Source organism: Euwallacea fornicatus, chromosome 7 (genome assembly GCF_040115645.1).
Source record: "Euwallacea fornicatus isolate EFF26 chromosome 7, ASM4011564v1, whole genome shotgun sequence".
Classification (NCBI taxonomy): Eukaryota; Metazoa; Arthropoda; class Insecta; order Coleoptera; family Curculionidae; genus Euwallacea; species Euwallacea fornicatus.
The window spans coordinates 5,508,549-5,532,116 of record NC_089547.1 but is presented as its reverse complement, the minus strand read 5'-3'; the positions used below and the strand labels follow the sequence as shown (position 1 = coordinate 5,532,116).

The 23,568-nt window shown below is 50.4% G+C and overlaps 1 protein-coding gene across 1 annotated transcript in view; it reads left to right on the top strand.

Moving 5' to 3' along the window:
• Nucleotides 1–1,301: 1,301 nt before the first annotated feature.
• The window catches only part of LOC136340216 (uncharacterized), a 33,368-nt gene continuing 11,101 nt past the window's right edge, over nucleotides 1,302–23,568 (top strand). Inside the window, exons 1-4 of the mRNA XM_066284104.1 lie at nucleotides 1,302–1,465; nucleotides 1,528–1,757; nucleotides 1,991–2,237; nucleotides 2,554–4,389. Of these exons, the coding sequence (XP_066140201.1) occupies nucleotides 1,317–1,465; nucleotides 1,528–1,757; nucleotides 1,991–2,237; nucleotides 2,554–4,389 (2,462 nt within the window). The 5' untranslated portion in view covers nucleotides 1,302–1,316. The remainder of the gene's footprint in view (nucleotides 1,466–1,527; nucleotides 1,758–1,990; nucleotides 2,238–2,553; nucleotides 4,390–23,568) is intronic.

The following is a 23,568-nucleotide window of genomic DNA, read 5'->3' as shown; positions in this document are numbered from 1 at the left end:
CGCCGAGCGAGGTACCAAACACGTATCACTCGGACGGATGTTTGCGGGAGATTTTAGGCCTCGTAATTGAGCGCGCTCTAAGGGCACTCTCATCGATTAAAATGGATTGTTTGACACGTCCTCGGATAGAGCGGCTAAGCTCTCTCTAACGAGCCACCACTTCTTTAAATCCCACGATCCATTCTCGAGGTATTTCGGAGAGGCGCGCCACCTGGCGGCGGAGTTGGGGATTTAAAGCACATTTCCAGCCTCCTGTCTTGGTCAATTTAGTTCCGTCCTTTTGCCTTTGGAAATTTCATCTGCGACGCTTTTAGAAATGCGGGCGGCGTCCTCTGTGAACGGGACACCCGGTACAGGAAGGAATCCCTCCTCTCTCTGCTCGTCGACAAGACGCGAATAAATGGGGCCCCTTGCAGGCAACAAGCTACAAATATTATGATGTCACATTTCCATTGTGTTCGGAAAGGAAGTTGCCAACAATGGGTCCATTGTCTTTCCATTGCGAAAACATTCGCGATAATGCGACGTACAGGAGAATGCCGCCGCTCTTCCATCAACCGGGGTTATAATGGAGTTAAACTTGCCTGACGAACAGACAACAATGGCGAGTTAATTTGCCAGAACGAAAACAAGTAAGAAATCCATTTGGCAATTAATATCGCTGCACTGGATAGAGGTGGAGGTTCGAATCCATAATTTATCCATAAACCCTTTCGGTTCCGATTACGCACCTGGGCCCCCGTAGGGCCGGGGAGTTACGCGTACGGGAGGGTTTCCATTAAAAGGTCTTTTAACGCGGGGCTCGACCAACCGAGTTAGTTTAGGTCAAACATAAAACGCTCGCGAGCGCCACTGGACCGTTCGTCCGTCAGGTCCGGCGTTACGTGTAACAAAGAAACGGGCCGGCAAATTTTATTCCCTCTAAATCGTGAGGACGAGGACCGCATTTGAAATAAGCGCCATTTTCAGAGATAGAGCGTTCTCACTGATAAAACGCCGCAGCTTTTTGGTCGATGTGGTGATTTCGTTCCAGATTTGCCTGGAAACCCCCTTTCCATTACACCGGGCACGCACCTTTTAAGCCCTTTGTTCAAATTCGCAGGTCGGCTCGCACTTGCCCTCCCCGAGATAATTAATTTGGGATAATTTCACTATTACCAAAGAGGGGGGGCGGGGGGTGATTTTGGTTCAAAAATTCGACCCCCGGACGCCACTGCCTATTAATTCTGGATCGCGACCCGAGTCTTGCCGCCGCTCCGAAAGTTTAACGCAAATTTTTCTCGATTGGTTTCAGATCGGGAGGGGAACCAGGATAGATGGCGGGACCGCTGTCGCCCCACGGGGACAAGGGCAGGTGCCTGGAACCGTCCCATCAGCGGAAGACCTGCCGGTTCTCGTACGTGGCCGGTAAGACGGCGCCCGGCAATCCCTTCGTCAACGGCGGGAGGCAGGACCAGTTCATTGAGTAAGAGGCGGTTTGCCCGCGCCGCGTCCGATGGAGGCGTTAAACCCGCGCGCAAATTCCAGATTTTGCGAACTGTCCGAGGAGAGCGCGAAGCTGATGCAGGACGTGAACAAAAACAACGTGATCGAGGTGGAGAAGGCACCGAAAACGGACAAGAACCTGCTCAAGCACGGTTTTCCGAAAATTCTCTGCCTGAAAAAGGCGGCGGCGCCCGAACCGCGGAGCAGCTTCAAGACTCTGAACGTTAATCTGCTGGAACACTCGACTCTAAGTGCCTCAAAAACCGCCATTGGTGAGTTTAATTATCTAATAAATGAGGAAAAATTAATTGGCCGGTCCGAGAGCGGGCTGGTTCGCTCTAAGTCTTTCAAACTCGGATTTTTAATTAAATATATGAAATATTCAAGTGGGTTTTAACTCGCCCGATTCTTCTGGATGTGGTTGCATTCATATATAATTTCCTCGTTTCGTTCGCAGCGCCACGGGGAGTCGGCACTTATCGCCCCCTTTCCCGTTTATTTTTAGATAACAACCTAAAACAGTCCGCGACGTCCGCGGACAAAACCGCCGGCCGCACCGGGAGCTACCTGGACAACAATTGTTATCAGGAAAAGACGAAGAATCGGAACAGCTTCCATCAGAACGTCGAAGAGGCCCTGAGTTCCCTGCTGTGGCAGCCCTACGAGTACCAAAATCAGAACAACAACGATTATGGCATCGTCTGCAACGGGACTAAAAGCTGGGAGTACGAGTCCAGCAATTATTCAACTTGGTAAGTCGTCGTCGGTAAGGGCGGGAGGTAAGTCCGCCGATTTCCACGCCGCTAAATGCAAAATCTGGTCCGAATTTAAATTTCTAATTCATATCGGCCTCCGGAAGACGTCTTCCGGATAATGGAAACTCTGATTGTCTGCCGTTTCGCATTCTCCATTATCCACGATCGCGTCAGTCCATCGAGTAACGTCGATATTACGTTTCATTGCGAAACTTGTCAATGTTTGAATTTCAAATTGCAACGTTCACTTCCTCCGAAAATAATAACGAAACTGGACGTTGCCACGCACTCAACGGTACTCCCTGGGTTCCAGCTCGTACACGCCCTCGGCCTCACCGTGCAGCCTCGACCTTGAGGAGGCATCCGACAACGCCGCATTCAGCCCGTCGAACACAAAGAAGAGCGTACCATCTTCCACTTTTCCTCAATGCATCGCGGTGGTTCCACCACCGCAGTCCCAACGAAGAGACCTACATTCAGATGTTATTAACCTGAACCGACAAGAACCCCACGGCCAATCGGTACCGCCTTTCCACTCACGTGACGGCACATCGCCTGGTGCATTTGTTCGGCTGCCGTCGATAGCCAGTTCACTTTCAGCGGCTGAGTACGACTTGACGGAGTCAGCGACGTCATGCTTTGGGGAGTTTTCGGGTGAATTGAGTATGCAAGGTGGTTCCGGAAGTGCGAGCAGTACCCCGAATGTGCTATTGACGAGTAGCGTTAGTGAAAATGGGTTGAAATCGGTCGATTCGTCGCTAAATGCGGCCAACATCGTCGGATTGCCGTCCAGCCGTGCACGGTACACCTCGGTGCCTTGCGGTGGTACCAGTGCGAACTTTCAGAATGCCCTAACTAGGTCGCAGAATGGCGGGTATCCGCAGCATTTTCGGAACGTTTCGGAACCCTCGCAGCAGTTGTTGACGAGGTATCCCCTCGTAAATAACAATGTGCCACACCAGAACCCTCAGGTGAGCACTGGTGCCAACTCGCAGATAGACCAACACAATTTGCAATTGATCAATCACTTTCGGAGCAGCAGCGTTCCTAAATCCATGGCGTTGATTTCCAAGTATGATGTAACTGCGAGTAGCGGAAGCGTGAGGGTGAAACCGGTACCACCTCACGCTACGTTAAGTAACAGCATTAGAGTAGCCACAAATAACATATCAGTACCACCAAATAACGGGAATATCAGCAATGTAAATGTGAACTTCTATAGGGCAGTACCAGTCAATGTAGTGAGTTCCGTACCTACCATCCATTGTCTTAATACTCTGACGAATAACGGTCAAGGAAATAGCGTGTCCAATGTCCAGGTACTGCCTCTAATGGGAAACAATGCCCAGCAAATCAATATTGACGGTGGTTCGCACGGGGTGACCGTGCACAATGTCAATCCTGCTAACTCAATTGGGAGCGCTAGGGGCTCGTGTGGCGTGCTCGCGGACCAATCTGGGGCGAGTCTATTGGCCCCAATCGCTCCAACGCCCATCACCAACGCGGTGAAGAGTGTCGTTAGTGTTCAAAGTGTTTTCGCTACTGAAGTACCTCCTCACCAAGCTGGACGTTTGATCACCACCACGGCTCAGATCAACAACCCGCCTCAAACGTCCATCGTGCGTACCAGAACGTTCACCAGCACCGAGGCCCAAACCGACGATATTCTCCCTCAAGTTCAACCCCAATCTCAAAACATTCGCGAGCAGCGCAGAAGGGAGCGGAGAGAACGCAGACAGAACCGCAGGAACCACCCTCAGACGAGAACGACCAACGACAGCAGTACCCAAGCCGGCAATGGTGCCGTTCAACCCCAGAACGATTCGAACAATCGTTTGCCGGACATCTTGAATAGTCATTTACCACCCCCATACTCCACGTTACCGAACCAAACGGGGGCGTCGATGGCGCCTCCTCAAATACTGCCGCCACCGCCGCCCCTCATTCCGGGCGCGATGTTGCCGAACCCTCCCGGGCCAGTGCTCCAGACGATAGTGCCCCCCAATGGAATGCCCGCGAGTGCGTTTGTGTTCACGGCACCGCAACAGATAGCGCCGCTGATGCAGGGCGGTGCGCCGGTGCCCGTGGCCGTGCCCGCCACGGCGCAAAGTGGATTTAGATTTGGATTTCCTGCTAATGGATTTAGGAGGTGAGTTTCGCTATCTTTATTTCATTTAAGCCGAGCGAATGTGTGTGAGAGCGGCAAGGCGAGGCGTCCTGAGGTACGGAACGCCGCATAGAAATCGAAAACTCCGAATCGCTCCAGGGGAAGCAGCGCAGCTGCAACTTTTAGCGGGGGTCGAGATTGCGAAAATGGCGAGGAAAGTCGCGCCGTGCGCGCGATCCGCCAACGCCGCCCAACGTTTGACAATAACCCCTTTGACGGCCGGAACGCAGCGCTTGTCAGGACGGCCACCGCGGGGTGTACGCAACCGACATGCGCTCCGTCGCCGGTGTCGCCATTTGGTCCGATTCAAATTCCGAACTAGAGCTGGGCATTCGAACAATGCGCTGCGTCCGAACCGCGAAAATTCGGGTATTTTTTTAGCGGATTTCCGCTTCGACCTGTCGTAAATCGCGGGGGCGATAGTCGATTTTTGGCCCGATTTCGCGGCCGGAGAGACATTTCCGAACGTGATCATGGGCAAGGGGCGCTCTCTTCACTCGAAATAGCTCTTATGCATAGTTCGATGAACGTAAGTTCTGGACGTAAAATCCGAAGTGGAGAGGGTGGGTTCTTAACTGCGAATGATTTAGGGGCCCGAAGAAGTTTATTTTCAACCTGGGAGCATAAATTATGGAGTCGGGACACGCCATAATCAGGTAAGGTAAGAGTTTATGGCCGTCTTTATGGTTTTTACAAGGGGTTTAAAACCAGTTTGGTTCGGTGCTTTTAAGTCGATTAATGCTCCAGTCACTGTCTATTTGAGTAGAAATTTGACTTCACACACAGCACCGTTCGTTCTTCTTGTGTGTACCTGAAGCGGCAGACAAGTGTACTTTATTTTCTCCTCGTGCATATATTTCTTTTTTAACGTACAAAGCAGCGCGACAGAAATAATCTCCCGTCTGTAGCAAACCGTATATTCCCTTCACGCACCATCGATCGGGTAAATTTTTCCAATTTCAGGCAACATCTGTATCCTTTGACTGAGTTCATCCACAAAAAAAAATAACCACTTTCTATTCACGCTCGCTGAGCGGTACGCGAACCACGATAAACCAGTTATAAACATTTCTCAAAACGCCTATTTCGTTTGTCTTGATGCAATCATTTTTGCGTTTGATCAAGCCACGAAGCGGTAATCATGTGAAATCGACTTCTCGAGATGAGGAGGTCCGCGTGAGATCGAGCGCTGCGCGAGAAAAAAATTTCGCGGGCCGGAGCTAATTACCGAATCGGAACCGCTCGTCCGCGTGCGATATGCGCGTTGATCGATCGACGTGTTTTGCGACGTTAAATTGCGCACAGGGTGTCCGTCACTCGGAGCGTTTTGACGGGACACCCCCCATTTCCCCATGGTGGACGGGCGGGCGCGCACGTCGAGGGCGCGATTTACGCGAAAATGCCAACGGCGCAGACGGTGGTTTGACTTTTCGACGCTCCGCGGCGAGCGCTCGTCGAGCCTCGGCCATTTCCGCAATTCCTCGTGACTTTTTTTTGCGTTCCGAACGACCCCGAAGCAAGACGAAAACTTTCCCGATTCGATCCCAGTGGCGCGCCTCGTTCTCGCTGCGACATGCCGTTTGGTCAAGAACCGACGCGACTTCCCCATTTCGAGTGACAATCCCGATCGGCTGCGACGTCAGAAAAACGTCGACTTTCAGCCATTTCCAACTTCGCAAGTATACGATCCATCGTCTTCGAGAGTGGCCGAGGCGTCGGACTTTTCGCGTTCAAGTCGGTTTCGGCATCAGCTGTCCAAGTAACGCGATTTGTCGCATAAATTTCTGAGTCAACGCTTGGCGCTGCGTCGGTGCCGATTTTCCAAGTGAAAGCAGCCCACAACCATGGAAAATGCGACACCACAGAGCGTTCCATATTGTCGGGCGAAAAGCCGCCAGCGGCCCGTGCGCTATGCTTCCACGTCCAGCCCGAGCGACATCGGCCAGATCGGAGACCGCTCAGCAGCTGCGAAATGGTCCACGGAATCATGGAAGTTCCAAAAAACGCCCGCCGCAGCGCTACAATTTAAATGGAGATGACCAAATCGGACGACCGAACGCCACTGGAGAAGTTTCTGTGGCTCCGGACACGTCGCTTGTTTCCGAAAACAACCGGGGGCCCCCTTGCGCGGCCGGAAATGGAGGCTTTTCTGAAGCCGCGAGTTTCACCGCAAACAAAAAGGCCACGTCGGTTCCTGACACACCGAGCGCGCCACTGGAATCGCGTCGCAAAAGCGCCTTCAGAGCGATTTCGTTTCGCTCCGCCGTCGTCCGAAGCAAAAAAAAAAAGTCACGGAAAATTTCGGAAATGGCCGACGTTCGAAGGCGCCCCCTGGCGCCGTGGACCGTAAAGACGGCGAGGTACAGTTTTCGCCATTCTCCAAAAAAACCGGCCCTGGACGTGCGCGCCGGTTTGTCCCCGTCTGGCAGGGGTGTCCCGTCGAAGCGCTCCGGACGCGAGGCGTCCGATTTGATCCTCGCGTCACGGCTCGGCAAATAGGGAGGTATGGGGATTTCAATGCGTAAATCGACGATTAACGACCAATGAAACCGCAGGACTTTGGCATGTGAGTGAGGCGGCGGCATACAGGGTTTGGGGAAAATCTCGACCTCGCATTTGGCATGTGAGAGAGGCGGCGGCATACAGGGTTTGGGGAAAATCTCGACCTCGCCTTTGGCATGTGAGAGAGGCGGCGGCATACAGGGTTTGGGGAAAATCTCGACCTCGCCTTTGGCATGTGAGAGAGGCGGCGGCATACAGGGTTTGGGGAAAATCTCGACCTCGCCTTTGGCATGTGAGAGAGGCGGCGGCATACAGGGTTTGGGGAAAATCTCGACCTCGCCTTTGGCATGTGAGAGAGGCGGCGGCATACAGGGTTTGGGGAAAATCTCGACCTCGCCTTTGGCATGTGAGAGAGGCGGCGGCGTACAGGGTTTTGGGAAAAATCTCGGCCTCGCGAGAATTTCCTCAACGACAGCTCCGCGGGACGCCCCCGGCGAAGAACTCTCGCCCGGGGGTCACCCCAGTGACCCCCTCCCCCTCTCGCGTCAAATATTTACGCGTGCGAGAGGCCAAAAAAAACATTCTCGGTGTGGACTGTGCCGTCCCGTCCGCCGTCCAATTTGCCAGAAAACACTGCGTGAAAGTGCACCTTTTATTGATTGACCACTCTGCGACAATTGAAACAATAGACACGAATCAATTATTAGCTTTACGCCGCGTTCACACTTGGCATCCATTAATGGTGTTTGCTTTTCGCACAGGGTCGTCCTTGCTTTGTCAGTTTCTTCAATTGGCTTGATTATTCCCACAAGGCCGCGAAGCAAGACCGTTTGGTGAGAAAAAAAAAAATTATATGTGGAAAAAATTCATGGTTCCGACCATAACGAACGGCGAACGCACGTGAAAATAATCATTTTTGGGAACCTTGGGGGCCTGATGATGGTGTGTGTGTGTGTGCGTGCGTTTAAAACGTCGGTACAATACCGCATGGATATAACAAAGAACTGGTGTATAGCTGTACTAAAAACCGGCCTTAAAGCTTCGCTGATGTGCTCAAATTGCTTTAAGCACGCTAGAACCACTTCGTAAATTGTCTTTTAAATTATGCCACGTTCAAACAAGTTTTTGTGCTTTCGTTTTTACCATGATGGAGTGACATAGATTATTATTAATGCCGCGGTACCGCCGACGGTTTTCTCTTAAATTTATCAATAACGCCCGTGCGAAAATGAAAATCGACGAGAAGCTGCGCCGGCCCCGAGGACACGTCCCTCAGAGGACAGTATCGCTCTCACGTGGTTCATCGTCCTCATTCGTCTAGAATCTATTATAAGACATCCGTCCCGTCCCGTCGGGCGTAGGGTCAGGTAAAATTTCTTTCGTGCGCCGCCCCCTCCGCCGACTAAACTCCTTTTTCAAAAGTCGGACTCGGGGGCCCCGATGAATTGCCGGGCGCAAGAAACCGACCCGTTTCGCCCGCGGAATCCGGGGACCGTTGCGGCCATTGTTCGCCTGTTTCGGCCCCGCACTTTTTAATTTCCAGTTTCGTGGTTTTTCGTCGCCGCCACCGGCGCCCGCAGGGGGACGCGAGGCGTTCGCGGGAACTCCTCCTCCCCGTCCAGCTTGCGTCGTCCGACCGCGCGGCCGAAGATCCTGAATTGGGAAATTGATAGAAATTTATTTTTTTTTCTTTTTAATGGGAAAATGTGAAGGACACTTCACGGCCGCGAGGCGAGCGGCGTCGCCTCCGTCAGGTGGACTCCGCGAATTCGACGGCCCTCGCGCAGCGGGAGCGACGCCGAAAAGCGGACAAAGACGCTGGCTCACTTGTACGTTTCCTAATGGGTCCATTAATAGAGTTTAATCCACTGCCCCGCATTTTATTATTACCGTGCATTCCCTCGCGAACGTATAGGAAGCGCCCGTCGTTCTCGATGGGTTTTTCTGTGCTAATGAAGAAATTGCGGATGGCGATGTAGAGTTTAATTGGACGATATTTAATATTGTAATTTATTATACACGCAACTTCCTCCTTTACAAAAACTGGTTTCTCCCAGAGAGCTCGGCTTACGGTCAGTGTTACGCAACACACATATATGCGATTGAAAAAGGTGCGATTATTGTAAATTACGCGTTACAACAACGTCGAGAATCGGCACAAATCGTTTGAATTGCCGATCGAGCCTCGGCGGCTCGCACGTCGGCCTCGTGGACGCGGATCACCCTGTATCGGGGTGCCGCGAGGCGCTCTAATTGGCCCGCCGATCGCGTAGTTTTCCCACCGCGATTCGGCCCTTCGAGAGATCCGCGTCGGGCGTCGCTGGGCCCCGGGCCGGGGCCGAAATGGTTTTATGAAATATTTACGGTTTCCAAGGTGAAATTTCCACGACGTTTTTCACCGTCGAACGCGTCTAAATAACCGGGACGCGTCCCATTGGCCGACTACAAAGCCGTCGGTCTGTCCCGACGAGCGTTTCGCCGCTTCAAAGGGCGATTTTAAAGCCATCCCTAAAAGAGCAAACTCACCCCGTCCTTTGAACAACCCCCTCTATTGATAATGATTACCCGACACCTACGTGGACCCGGTCGCAACCGACCATCTGCCACGTATTGTTTCCTTTTTTGTACTCGCCCTGTAGTGATTGTGTAATGACAAACGTGACCGAACCATCCGCAGCGGCGTCTTTTGCCACACGAGCTGGAAGTAACCCGGGGGTAATTCAGGGAGGTTCGTTCCGAAGTTCGACTGCGTTAAATACAGGGTGGTCCATGTGCGTCGGACTGTGAGGAAAGGGCAAAAGATCTGCGACTACTTCTTTCGCACACAGCGACGACATTGAAATTTTCTCTCGTGGTCTCACGTCTGGAACGTCTAACTTAGTCCAGTTCAAATGACGAAATAACATTTTTTCGTCCTTTCTCGGACATCTCCTACACGCGACCACCGCGCGAAAACGTCGGGGGGGCTGCGCTAGGAAGATTTCAAAACGAAATGCGTTAATGTTGGAATTAATTATTTTGCGTACGCTCATGGACTATCGGTCCCGTTTTCCGCCGGTTATTGGAAAATTGTTTATGTTTATTGATGAACTGCACTTGAAGTGGTGCAAAATGGCACGTTTCACTGAAAAAGGCGGCAGTTCAATAATGGCTGGTTTTAGGGACAGAGGATGGGCCCAACGGGAAGTGTGCGCGCTATTTAATGACGTTAGTCTTAGCCGAGCCCCCATTACCCATTCTCGCGTGTCCCAGGTGATAAAAAAGTACGGGGGACAGGCAGCGTCCGGGAAGGCGGACAGATCAAAATCAGCAGCTGGTGGTAACGAAGCTCAGAGTTCCAGGCAACCCGACGGTATCCACCAGGGAGTCGGAAAGGCGCTATAACGTCTCTCAGACTTCAGCTTGTGGGCTCCTAAAACTGGACAGGGGTCATTCGTACGAGGTACACCCGCGCTGCGAGAACTTTCCGCAGGCGATTTTGACGGGAGGGCGCAGTTTTGCGAGCCCACCAGTAATTTATCTCGAAAAAACTCAAAATTTTGTTTTCTAATGAAGCGACTTTCACGTTGAAAGAATAATCGATCGATGGACGTAACTGTCGATATCGATCCCATATTGCCGGACGATGCAAGGTCGCACGCCACGTCCTCAGAAAATGGACGTTTGGGCGGGCATTCTTGGTGGTGTCGTAGTTGGACCACTTTTCCTCGAAGAACTTTTAACGGCGGAGCGCCATTTAAATCTATCGTTCTTGCAGTAGAAAAGCAAATCAAAATGACCTTCGGGTCCGACGGGACGGGGCTCCGCCTCGCCGTGGACCCGAAGCGAGGGACGATTTAAATAGCGAGTTTCCTGCCAGATGAACTGGAAGGAGCGGGGCAGTGGAACGGCCTCCTCGAACACCCGACTTAACCCCCCGCGATTTTTTCTTTTTTTTTATGGGACCACGCAAAGGGCAAATTGTGTAAGGTTGGACCACAAACGGTTTAAACGACCCGAGGGCTCGCGAGTAAATAACGCATTTCGGGAAATAAATGATGAAATGTTGGCAAATTTAAGGCAAAGTCCGGTGCAAAGGCCCAATTTGCGTATTGCACGTAATGATCAACATTTTGGGCATTCACGGTAAATTTCGATAACCAGCGAAAAACGAAACCGACGGCCATGGGCGCACGTGAAACGGCGAGTTCCGGCGTGATTGCGTTTTATAAAAAAAATTTCGCGATGCAACCCCACAACGTTTTTATGCGCGAGGAGAGATGCCCGTTTCGAGAAAAAGGCGAAAAACGACAGTTTGCAATTCGGGAAAAATTGAGTCGCAAACGTGAGACCATGAGGCATAGAACTCGCAGGTCGTCGTTGCACGCGAGAGGACGAGCCCCGCAACTTGCGTTTAGACTTATTTTTTCCGTCTCCGATATTTCGAAAGACGTGAGCGCACGCACGTGGGTCACCCTGTGTGTCATTCAGACGTGCCGAACGGCGCGGCCCGCCGGCAGGGCGTCCGGACTCCCCCTCAGGAGCGTCCGCGAGCAGCCGGAAGTGCCCTTCCAACCTGCCCGCTCGCCCGGCGAGCGGACCGCAAGTTCCGCCGCTTCCCTCCGATTTTTTTCCCCCGTTCAAGCCCGATTTCCATCTCCCTTCGAAGCAATTAATAAACCTAACAAAGTGGAAAAGCGATCCGTTTCCAAATCCCGGCCTCTTTGAAAAACTTTTTCCATATCAAAGAGTGTTAATTTACATTTTAAACAGAAACGGAAGCGCGGCAAAGGCGCAAATTCGAGGAATTGCTATTTATTGCTGAAAAACGGATTATCCTTTGTCCTAATTATACGAGAAAATTTAACAAGGAGAAGATTAAAGCGACTTAATGTCAGAGAAAAGATTTCAAATTATCTCGATGCCGCGGGTGGTGGGGACAGGAGGGGGCAGAAGAAGAAAGAAAAATCACCCCCCCCCCTCCCCGCGTGCCGCGGGGGAGTTTTTCGCGGGGAGTACTGGAGGAGACCTCCGCGCCGCAACGGATCGCGCGCGAGGGTGTCGCGCGTGAGTCGCGCGTTACCGCGCGTTACCCAATTCGGTTGGTGCCGCTGCGGGTCCGCGCAAGGCGGACCGACCGAAACTCCCAACCGTGTCTTAACGAAGAAGTAACGGTGTTGGGTTCGTGTCCCACATTACCATTCGCCCGATGGTAATGGCGAAATTTTCGTGACTGGACAAATGAATTTCTGCAATGGGTGCGCGTTCGATGAGCCGCCGCCGTCGCTGCTCGCACCACATAGAAAACGTTCAAGTCCAGCTAGTGGGGAAACACTCAAAAAATCAACTCTCCCCTTTCACCGTCGCGCTCGTATCTAATTTGAAAAGAACCCGGTTGGCACTTAAGGCAGCGCAAATTGAAGAGGAACATCGATCAATTTATTTTAATAATATATGAATTGGCTTATTAAAATTTTTATTAGCGACGACACACTTATTTAAAGACGGTTTAATTTAACAATGTTGCTCAGCAACTCTGCGCGTCAGCGGATGCGCTGAGAGACGATTAAATTCCCTTTGAAACGACGTGCCACGCTCCCGGACCTGAAGCGTCGAATTTCGCGGACAGCGCCGTTCTGCGTGTCGCCGCCGTCTCCCGACGTTGTCCGGCCGTCTTCGTCGAAGGTGGTTCTGAGTCGTTACGACTGTAAACAAACAATTGCGAATCACTTGCCCGACTCATCGGAGGTCGAAACAAATGACGACTGAACTGACATTTTTCGCGCCGGAGGCCAAAACGACAGTGGCTCGCCCGGTCAGTGGCGTGGCCGGCAAATTGAGTTTCGCCTCCGCGTGTTGGAGGGCGAAGGTGTCACGTCGAAAAGAAGCGGCGGACCCGAGAACGAAGTTGTACAGAGGGTGGGGTCCGCGTCGAGGTGCGAGGGTCGCAACTGCTTTTTTTTTTAATATATATATACAGGGTGGTCCGCTTTTTTTAACGGTTGTTTCGAGAGTAAAATTCCATGGCGACGTGGGCCCGTGAACGCCTCGTTCGAAAGGTACCGGACGTTCAGCAGTTAGAGACATTTTCGATTGTTTTTTTTTTATGACTTCTAGAGATATTTCGAACGAATTTGGCGCGGAGCTGGCGCCACCGCGCCCGGAGACGACGTCACGGCCCGCGAGCAACCAGTGCCGGAGGCGCGGGGTTCCACCACCGCACCGATAGGTCCCGTCTAAAATCAAATTTTTCCTCGAGAGACTAATTCATCCTCGACAAAGAAACGTCTCCGGACGCACTTTCGAGTCTGCCTCCGTTGCGCAATTAATTTGTATTTTTTCATAAAGTGAGGCGAAATCTTGACCGAAAACGTCGCTCGTACAAGACGGCGCAGTTCGTTATTGTCAATGATTAATATGCACAATTAAAAGGGGAAAACAGCTGCGAAAATTCGCTTAATTCAGAGTGGGTGCTCAGAATGTGAACCGTGTTGTTGCACACATAATTCACGCCGACCCGTGAGCGCCATAATTAAATTATGATTTCTCAATTCAGTGCACGCATCTCCCATGCGGCCCGTGAGTGCTCCCCTTGCGTCCGCGGCAGTTGCACGCACTCGTTCTCTTAAAAAAAAAAAAAAAACCCCCAAGCAAAAAAGTCGAACGGGGTCAGGTCGGGGGAACGCGGAGGCCAGGCGACAGGCCCCCTTCGCCCGATCCATCTTCCCGGCCCCGCCAGGCCCTTACGCTTCTATGAAAACGAGCTGGACAACCGTCAAGCTGAAGCCAGCCCATTATTCTCAAATTCAGCGAAATTGCCACCAACACGTTATGCGTTTCAATGGATAATACGTCACAGTAATAACGATATTTAGCGTACAGTGTCACGCTGTGGACCGAATTTGGTTTAAGTATCTCCACAGGTTGGGGTGTTGCAAAGAAAATATGGCCGAAAATGTTTTCCCTCCTCACCCTCGTTTGAGTCCCTTGAGAATTTTAGGGATCACCGGGCGCCTTTTTGGTTTTTAATTCGGCGACGGTGTCGTGGATTTCTGCTGGGGTGGCTTGGTCAGTTTCGGTCAAATTGGACTGTCCAGGAAGTTGTTCGTTTCGGAATTCGGTCGCGCCCTCCGTAACCATCTCGTTCGTTTTTCGCTCAGATAAGAAGCAAACATTTCGGCTATATGGTCATCCTTCCTAGGCGGACCTACGTCGGCACGAAACTTCCTTCTTGCAATAAGTTTTCCTGTCGGCCGCTGGGGGAAAAGAGGACCGCCCTGTATGATAGGGAATGTCGCGTTGCTGAAAATATTCTAGAGCGATAAAGCAAAACCTGATTATCTATCTGCATATGCAAATTTCCTCATCGATGGTATGTCTCGTTCGCAGCAAACGTCTGCCCACCATCGACCGCTCATATTCGTTCAAAATTTTTTGGGGCCCTCATAAACGTAATGAGTGTAACGAACAATGAACGAAGAGTGAAATCGATTTATTAGTATTTTTCGAATAAAATGCAGACGCGAGGTTGCGCTTTGTCCGCCATCACAATACTCTCTATTGTTCTACTGCTTGAATATTTAATTAAAAAGTTTATTACAATTAGTAATTATTAATGGTCGAATCGCATTAATTACTGAACGTGGGTTCGTCTGACGGCGGGGTTTTGAGATTTCCAAGGAAATGCTTCGGAGGAAAATTCCGGTAACGCGATCGGGACAAAAACCGTCCCGGACGCGTCCTTGGCGAAGGACCGCACGCCTGGAGCTGGAAGCGGAGACTCGGAACCCAAGGACCCAAGCAGGATTACTTGCTTCGATTGACCCCCCCGAGAGAGGCCCCCGATGCTCGTTAATTGTTAAATTTCAATGTTTCGAAATTATAAAAAAAAAAAAAAAAATCGGCCGAACATCGAGGCCCCCAGCGGCGTCCTCCCAGGGGCAAAGTCTCTTCTTTTTTTATTTATTAATCGATGACGTAACACAAACTCCTGCTTTCGGCGTCGCGTTCAATTTTCCATCGGGCCGCCCCCCCCGTCGCACCGTTGCTACATTTCGAACTCTCCTTTACGACGGGGCCCCCTCGCGATCCAAAAGCCGAACTCTTCTTCTTTGTGCATGAGAAACATCTTGAATGACCGAAACTCCTTCCGAAGAACTCATAAATCGAGCGGGCCTGCGAATGGCTGCAGCTTGAGGCTTGTAATCGACCGATTTCAGGACCAGACGCTCGTTTTTCATAGGAGGATTTGACCTAGTGGCGGGGCCCGTTACAGAAAAACGCATTCAAATAGACTCGGGGGCGAAATACTTCGAAATCATTAACTGAAATTAATTTTAATTCCCGCGAAAGGGCCGAGGGGAGAGCTAGCGCGCCGCAACGCTGAAAGGGCCGTTAATTGGAGGCGTCGAAAGGAGCCGGCGGCCATTTGTTTTTCGGTAAAAGGTTTTTAATTGCCGGGATTTATTTAGTACGTCCATGCTTCAACTCGGTCTAATGACCGGAACTAATAATCACTCCTTTTCCAACTTTTAAATCACCGCTTAAGGAGCTCTAAAGGGGATCGGCGATTGCTTTAAATTGAATTATATGGGCACCGTAACGGGGTGGGCTCTAAATCCTCGCGTCGTTCATCCCGTGGGTCGCCGGTCCGGAAATGGTTTTTGCGAGGCTCACACACACACACACACACACACACACACAGTGAGACACTGGAACGAGGGGCCTCATTTTAACGACTGCGACCTTGCGGGGCACATGACGGAAAAATGTATCGCATTAAAATCCCTGTGGTCGATGTCAACAGAGCCCCCCTTCCCCCCCTTTTTTTCTTTTTCGGGAGGCCGTTACTGTGGAAAACGGTGCTTCCGCTAGGTTGTGGGGAGGAGGGTGGCAGAAGAATTTTGGACGAAAACGGCAAAGCAATGCGGTAATCGGAAATCGTGTAAGGAACATTGCAGGCGTCCGCGTTACCATTTGTATTGGGAATCGCGTGCGTTGGTAGAATACATGCAACTCACCGGGGACCGCTGGAAGAAGACCGAAGAAGCACGGCCCTGCGGTGGTTCTTCCGGCCCGTCGGAACAGTTAGCTCTCTCTGGCGATTTTCCCATAAATTCGAACTCGGAATTCACCATTTATGCACTTAAACGCGAACGAAACGGCGTCGAAACGGACATTCGAATTTACTTGAACGACTCTTCGAACGATGTTCGCTATTCTTCTAAGAAAACAAATGCCGTACGATAACAACAAGTGCAAGTTGAGGCGACAGCCCTGTGGGCGCCCTCTAGGAGGGAGATGCCCACCCAAAAACATGAACAATCCCGGCGATTGTGCCTGTTCGCCCCGATTGTTCCGAATAAATTCAAGTTGACTTTTTCAAATCGCATTTGAGTATTTTCCGGGTAATAGACGTAGACCTTAATTAGGCTAAATTTAAACGCCCGACACGCCGGACTGATGACCTTTTGCGGAAACTCATTCCGAATATTCCCATTATTAAACACAATGCACAGCTTCGGCCAACGTGTAATTTGTTTCAACTGTAGTAAAATTCTTCAAAAGCGCTATTCAAAAGCCGAGAACAACTTTTACTTTATATAATTTTTATCATTACACGGTTTAACATCCTGAAATGTTCCGTTCCGCCCAGTGAATAGGCAAGCGAATGCCTTGAACTTTTCGGATTTTTTCGCTGCCCGGAATGAAAGTATACGTGTGGGTACTTGTCTGATTGAAGTTCGAAGCTTTAAGTGGATTTTTATTGGCCGTTTTTTCGTCATTTAATAATGCTCCTATGCAGGCCGGCGTAATATCTTATTAACGACCGCTGACGTCGCCTAACTGTACTACAAGTTATCTTGAGCTTGACCCCTGTCGCGCCGATTCGAAGTAAGTGGAATCGAACGAAAAAAGCACTTTGTGTTATTAGTCATAATTCATTGAGATAGTCGCCGGAAAGACGAGTTTATGCGCCATTACTCGGATTATTAATCGGGATCGTTTCTGCAGCTCAAAAAGCAAAAAGATACGAATGTTGTGCTGATCATGCCGCCGCTAAATCTCCGGGGACGAACGCTCCCGGACGGAGTTCGGAGTTCCCTCCGGTTGACTTTGAAAACACCTTTTCGGTCCTTGTCACCCGTCACGGAAGCTATTGTCATTACGGGGCACCGCCCCCCCCCCCCCTCCACCCAATGGTACGGGGAGTCGAGGGTGTTTATTTTGCTCCAGCGAGGACAACTTAGGGCCCCACGCGTTGCGGAAGGTATCGCCGTTCGAGAGAGGAAAGTTGGATGTGTAACCTCGACACGGTACCGGGTCGACACGACCAGGTATGTGCACGCGCACCGATGGGAAGCGCAGGCCCTGTGCAGCGTGACCGTCTCGGGAGCTCGCCCGATGGGACCTTAAGGTCAAGTCGAAGCTAAGTTACCCAAATTTGAAAAATACCACTCGACCTTGGGGGAGGGGGAGGATGTCGCATTTTCTCCCCGCGATTATCCGAGTGGCCAAATTTGTACGTTTTTCCCGTGTCTTCGACCAAAGGGGACAAATCCATAATCTCTCCCGTGTCAGACAAGCTAATCTAGTTAATTGCGACGATTTCGGGACACGAGATAGGTAATTTATCTCTCAGACCGGCGTCGCCGGCGGTTTTCATCGAATTTCACTTTGGTTAATGAGAAGAAAATGCTAAACCGAGTCTCCTTCCTAAGTCAAGGCTCTCAACTATTAATTATAACTGGCTTATAAGCAACCGAACGATCTTGCGATGGGAATCCGCGCTAACTTTCACGAAGATTTATTACGAGAATCAGTTCTTTGGTTTACCTCTTGTCAGGCCGAAAGTAAAGGAGATTTTCCTGCAGCCAAAAAGTCGCAGTATCTCGAGCAATTACTCAAAAGCCTTCGTATACACAAAACACCCGAAATTAATCCACGATGATAGCGGCCATTGTTGGGGCTCTTCTTCGAGACCCGAACGCCTCGCACAATCGCCAGAGATAAGATATCGAACGTACCAAAACCGTATATATCCCGTCCGTAACGTTATTTATTATACGGTGGCCATTTTTTTATTTTTTTTAATTTATTTTATTTTTTTTATGCTTAAGCCACTCCTATGTAATAGCACAACACTTTCTCTAAATTACATTTCGCTCTTTATGGCATGGAATTAAAATTGATTGCATGCGGCCAGCAAATTGGGTTTTTGGTCGGTCTATCGCCACATGCGTGCGCCCGTGTGCATACGGCGGATGCGATGTGTTCACGAGAAAAGGCCATCGAAATTAGGATAATGGCCAGGGGCTCTCTTTTTAGTTTCGCTACTCGCGGAGCTTGGTGATGTGTCCGAATCGGGCGAGGGAAAACGCGAATTCGCTCCCGAGAGTTCGCGCGGCCTTGAGTGGCCCCACACGCCTCCTTCAGGAGACACGAACCTGCCTTGCCCGTGCGCCAACGATAAATTCCAGTACTTTGCGCATGCGCTATCTCGAAAAGTTCAAATTCGCCGCTGCGTCCCCCATTTTTCTCCCCTGGTGACGCGGAGTTACGTCGCGCAAACTTTTTGCTGAAACGTCATCGCGACCCCACGTGCCCCCCAGAGGCTCTTTTTTTTTGGGGCCGCCCCCCATCGCCGATTTTACCTCGGCGGGCGCGCGTCCGTTTCCCCTTGCGGAGGCGCGAACCCGGAAAGTTAGAATTTTGACAAATTCTCCTCGGAATTCCAACACGGTTCGCCGCCGCCACGGAACCCAGATCGCGGTGCGAGTGCGAACGTTCCTTGAATCGCTGGACAACCTTGGTCGAGTCCAATGGGCGTGGATCCCTTCGTTTTACAAATACGAGTTTTTCGGATTAAAATCTACAGAAAATGTGTAATTTTACACGGTTTATTTCGCATTTCGACGTCGCCGGAGTGCCCGGACCGCACTGCTCCGATCGGGCGCTCTCCGACCGGCGCGCGGGCATGCGCCGGTCGGCCTCGCAGAGGCAAATTCGCCGATTCGACCTGTACCCAGCAACTAATGTCTCGCAAGAGTTCCACAGACGCTCGTACTAGAGATTAACATCTTTTGTCGAGAGCAAAATGCTTATAAGCCATTATGAGTGTCTCATTTCTATAGCCTACTTTCACTGGAAGGCAGTTTCTACCTGCGAGAGAGAAACATTTAAAAGATTTCAGATCTTGAAGGTCCGAAACACGCAGGTAGATTATTTTAAATTCGGGCCCACATGGAACATTCGGCAGGGGGTTGGGGAGAGGGAGGAGGAGGGATGGCGGGAGGGGGCGTGGGGGGGTATCATACGAGGACAGAATGAGGAATTGCTGAAATTTAGTGGTCGTTAGGGATGCCGTTTTCGTGGTCTCGCATTTAACGAAGGAATGGCGTGCCCGATTAACATGATTTAAAGGTGTTTTTTTTTTTTTATATTTTCGGTGTTACGTAACGTATTGCCATGTAATTGTGCGGCCTCGCATCCATTACTCGCTTCATTCCGCTTCACAATTGCGGCCGAGCCACAGTGCGATATAGAAATCATTAACGACGCGTTTTCCTAACTGTTAATTAAACGATAAGCAGATGGTTGTTTGCGACGACGTTCCTCCTCGTCGTGCAGGCAAGAGAGGTGAACCGTCCGGGGAGCGAAGGCGCACGTTACGCACACCGGGTCGTCCGAGACGGAGAGAGCCCGATTCGGCCGGAGCGCAGGGACCTGCCCCTTGATCCGAGTTCGCTCCGTTTGGGACACCCTGTATTCACCGACGAAATGTAACATAACTACGCCAGCTGATTGGCTTTCTCTTTTTGCGTTCAATTACAATATCAATCTTAATGACAAATATCAGGCAAAGTTACACTTTCCTTTGGGATTTCACGTGTCGTTTCAAAGGCGAAAATAGCCGTCTATTCGAGCATAATTCCACGCTTTTACCATCGGTCTGAAGTGCGCTGGGACAATTATAAACAGATGTTAAAATAGACGCCTCTGGTACGTTCACTTATTCGTATCTGCATCCGAACAATCGTTTGCCCACAGATTATGGACACGAGACGTGGGTCAGCGCACATCGAAAAACGTCTAATCTAACGGGACCGCCGAGCGGCGACCACTCTGTAGGCTATTTTTAGCCTCCGCTACCCCGTCCCTGCAACCAACCCACAATTCAAAGCATTTGGCACCAATTCAAAGCAGAGCCAATATTTTTAGCACTCAAAAATACCCGACTTCTATTCGTTTTCGGTGTCCACAAACACTCTGAATGCATATAACTTTGTATAAATTTGCAAATTCCGGACAATAAAGCCGGGACCGAAATAGAAATCATAGCATCGAAGGGGATGGACTAATGGGGTGGACTGGCGCATAAATCGCGAGATATGTGTCCCGGGGGTGGACATAGTGCACGTAACCAGCAAACGTTGCAGAACGTCTTGTGCCCCAAAGCGACTGCGACAAAGCTTCTTTAATGCACTCCGCCTCGGGGCAGGGGGGGATAAGGAGGCGAGAGATGCCTAATGTGTGAATTAATGTTCTTTCTTTGTGAGTGCCATTGTTGTTATGTAAACATGAAACAAGAAGTAGAATTGCCAGGTCGCGCCTGCATATAACATCACGATTCGTTGATGTTATCGAATGGAGAATTAAAAACATCGGAAAAAATTCCTTAATTACGGTATTCTGATGCGCTAATGCAATCATTTTCCGGGTTGGTACAACAACAATTCCGCTTATAATTCCCCCACACTCGATTTTAAATCTCAGACATTTTACTCCACGTACTGTAGATTACATTCCATTCAAAGCGTGAGAGATAGGAATTACGTTAAGAATGGATTTTCATGGGGAAGAGAACAAATAGCAGCGCAGCTCGGGAGTGTTCCACACCTTTCACTTTTTCACACCGACATAGCGATTTCTGTTTATGCACCGGATGTGCAAAAAAATAATAATAAAAAATGTCAAATCGGACGCGGCAAGTTGCCTTTGAGCGGCCTTTCGTTCGGGTGGAAGTTGCCATTGTCGGTGGCGTCTTCTTTCGAAAATGGTAAATTTTCTCGACAATGGCGAAGGACGTCGCATTGTCCGCCATTCGGACGCAACGCGCTTAATTTTTCTTGACAATGGCGAAGGACGTCGCATTGTCCGCCATTCGGACGCAACGCGCTTAATTTTTCTTGACAATGGCGAAGGACGTTGCATTGTCCGCCATTTGGGCGCAACGCGCTCAATTCGCCCACGCTGACGCGTCAATGACAGCACGGTGACAGTCGATATTTGTGCCGTTGTCGCTTCCGTCGCCGCTTCGGCTCGAATTGATGGACCGGAGGGAGGCGAAGATCGAGACGGACCGGCGATTGAGGAATCAATTTCGGATCCGGCCGCGTCGGAGACGCTCAAACGTATCGAGTCGAAAAAATTTCGGATCATCGGTCGGCGGACGGTGAACGACACATTAATGAAACGAACAGCGCTAATCGATCATTCCAAATGCGATTCGCAAAGGGCGAACCTCTGGAGACGAATAAATCTGCGATATTCATTCGCCACTAATCTACGAACCGGACCTCGCTCGAAGCGAACCGCTTCCACGGTACCTTAGGGTTCGTTACGAGCGAGCATTACTGCACTTGCTTTTTTGTCGCACCGCACGTTGAAATCATCGAAAGCCAGTAATTGATTCTAAAATTAACCGTCTGCGGAGACCCTTAAATCCATCGTCGCCCGAGTGTTTATCCACGATCCAAGAGTGGTCCTAAAAAAGCCCGAGGAAACGTCGCAGACAAGAAAGAAAGTGTCAGCGGGAAACTACCTAAATAAATACACATCTGCCGGTTTCGGGTTTATCAACTCCCACAAATAAATTGTGAAACGTCAGGACCACGGATGCCGCTGCATTTTGTTGTTGTTGGCTAACTGTGGAAATAAGGGGGGAACTGTGCTTCGGGGTCGGGTCGGGGGGAGAGAAAGAGAGAAAGAGAGAGAGAGAGAGAGAGAGGTTTCTTGTTCGAGTTCACTTAGTGAGGAAGCGAACCCGAGGTGAAATAAAAATCTCCACGCGGGAAGAAGTGCCGTGGAAGCGCAATTTCGAACGTGGCCGTGCGAAACAATTGACTCCTCGAGTGTGGGAGCGACGGGAAATGCTGCCGGTTGCGTTCCTAAATGACAAGAGCGAGAGTAACGTTCGCCGTGCGTGGCAACGTCAAAACTACGAGGGGAGCGTGGGCACGACGGGGCGAAAATAAGTCCCAACGTGTACAGGGTGTCGCGTCCGAAAGATTCGAGTTGGATCTCAGTCGTTTCGGGTCGGGTCCGAGGCGCAACTGCAGGAATGTCAAATTGTCGACTTGGATCCGCGCAAACTCGCGCCTGGTCGGAAGTACACGTTAAAAGCAGAATACCGTTTGACGGGACAAAGTAAGGCCAGCAGGCCAGCGGTAAATCAAGAACAATGGCATTCCTCTTCTCCACGAAATTTCCCGCGAAGAGCACCTTAAGTACACCTGTACAACTGAGCCACTTGTCTGCTAGACGAATTCCCTAGCAATATCGAAACAATCATGCTCTTTTACGTATTACAAGAATTCATTAACGACGACTTGTCCTGCGTCGAGTGAATGTCGGAATCGGTGACTTATTATCACCTTTAGGAGAGACAAGTTGTGTGTTTTTACCGTTAGCCCAGTGGTACACTTAAAAGATCTGCGGTATCTCTTGCCGCTGGTCCAATAAAAAGGCCACTTACATCCTGAACAAACGACCACGCGACATCCTTATTTGCATATCGTATATTAAGGTTTCGTTTTCGTTTTTAACTTTCATTTAATCACCTATAAAGGACCGTTCACAACAGGTTGATTGCCACTTCAGATCTCTTTGTGTCATTGGTGTAGGACACTTATTACCTACATAGATGGGTTTCCCATTGAAAATTCAATAAAAAAGCAATAAACACACGAGTGGACGGATACCGTGGATGTTCCGGAGAGCTGGTAAATCTCCGGAAAAATCACATTAGTCTCCTCTAAATTTTATTCCAGTTCCGTTCGCGTCTGAAAAGCGGGTCGGCCATGTTGATTGATATTTGAAAGTGAAGCAAAAAAGATCGAGCCAACTTTAAAACAATTAAACCCACTGAGACTCGTCAATACTTTTCGGGGGAAATTACTCTCCGGAAAATTTATTGGGAATGAAAACTTTACGGCTTTTTGCCCTTCGAGAGGAGGGGGACCCTTCGGTAGCTAATTCCGGACCGGAACGTTCGGGTTCCCCGTCGTCTCCAAAGCGGCAGACGCTCCGCGAAGAGTGCGCAAAGGGTAAACCCCGCACCCGCGATTCCCTCGCAGCGTTCCCGTGACGGTTCCGTGAAATGGCCGCTGCGGCAGCCGGTTCACATGACATTTGAAAGCGTCGAAACTTTCTGACGTTTTCGGACCGTGCCGGGACCGGCCGAGCCGGCCCGGCGAGGGCCGAGTCGCGCGAAAGGTCACCGGCGCGCTCGGTCGGACTCGCCCTTTTCCCCCCGAGCGCTAATTCGATCCGAGTCACCCGGTACGAACCCCGCATGACTCTGAAACAAGCGAACGTATTGTTGAGTCCCTTCGTACGGAGATGATCTATTATTAGAAAGAACAAAAAACATTCGTTAATCTCAGTTCGGAATCACGA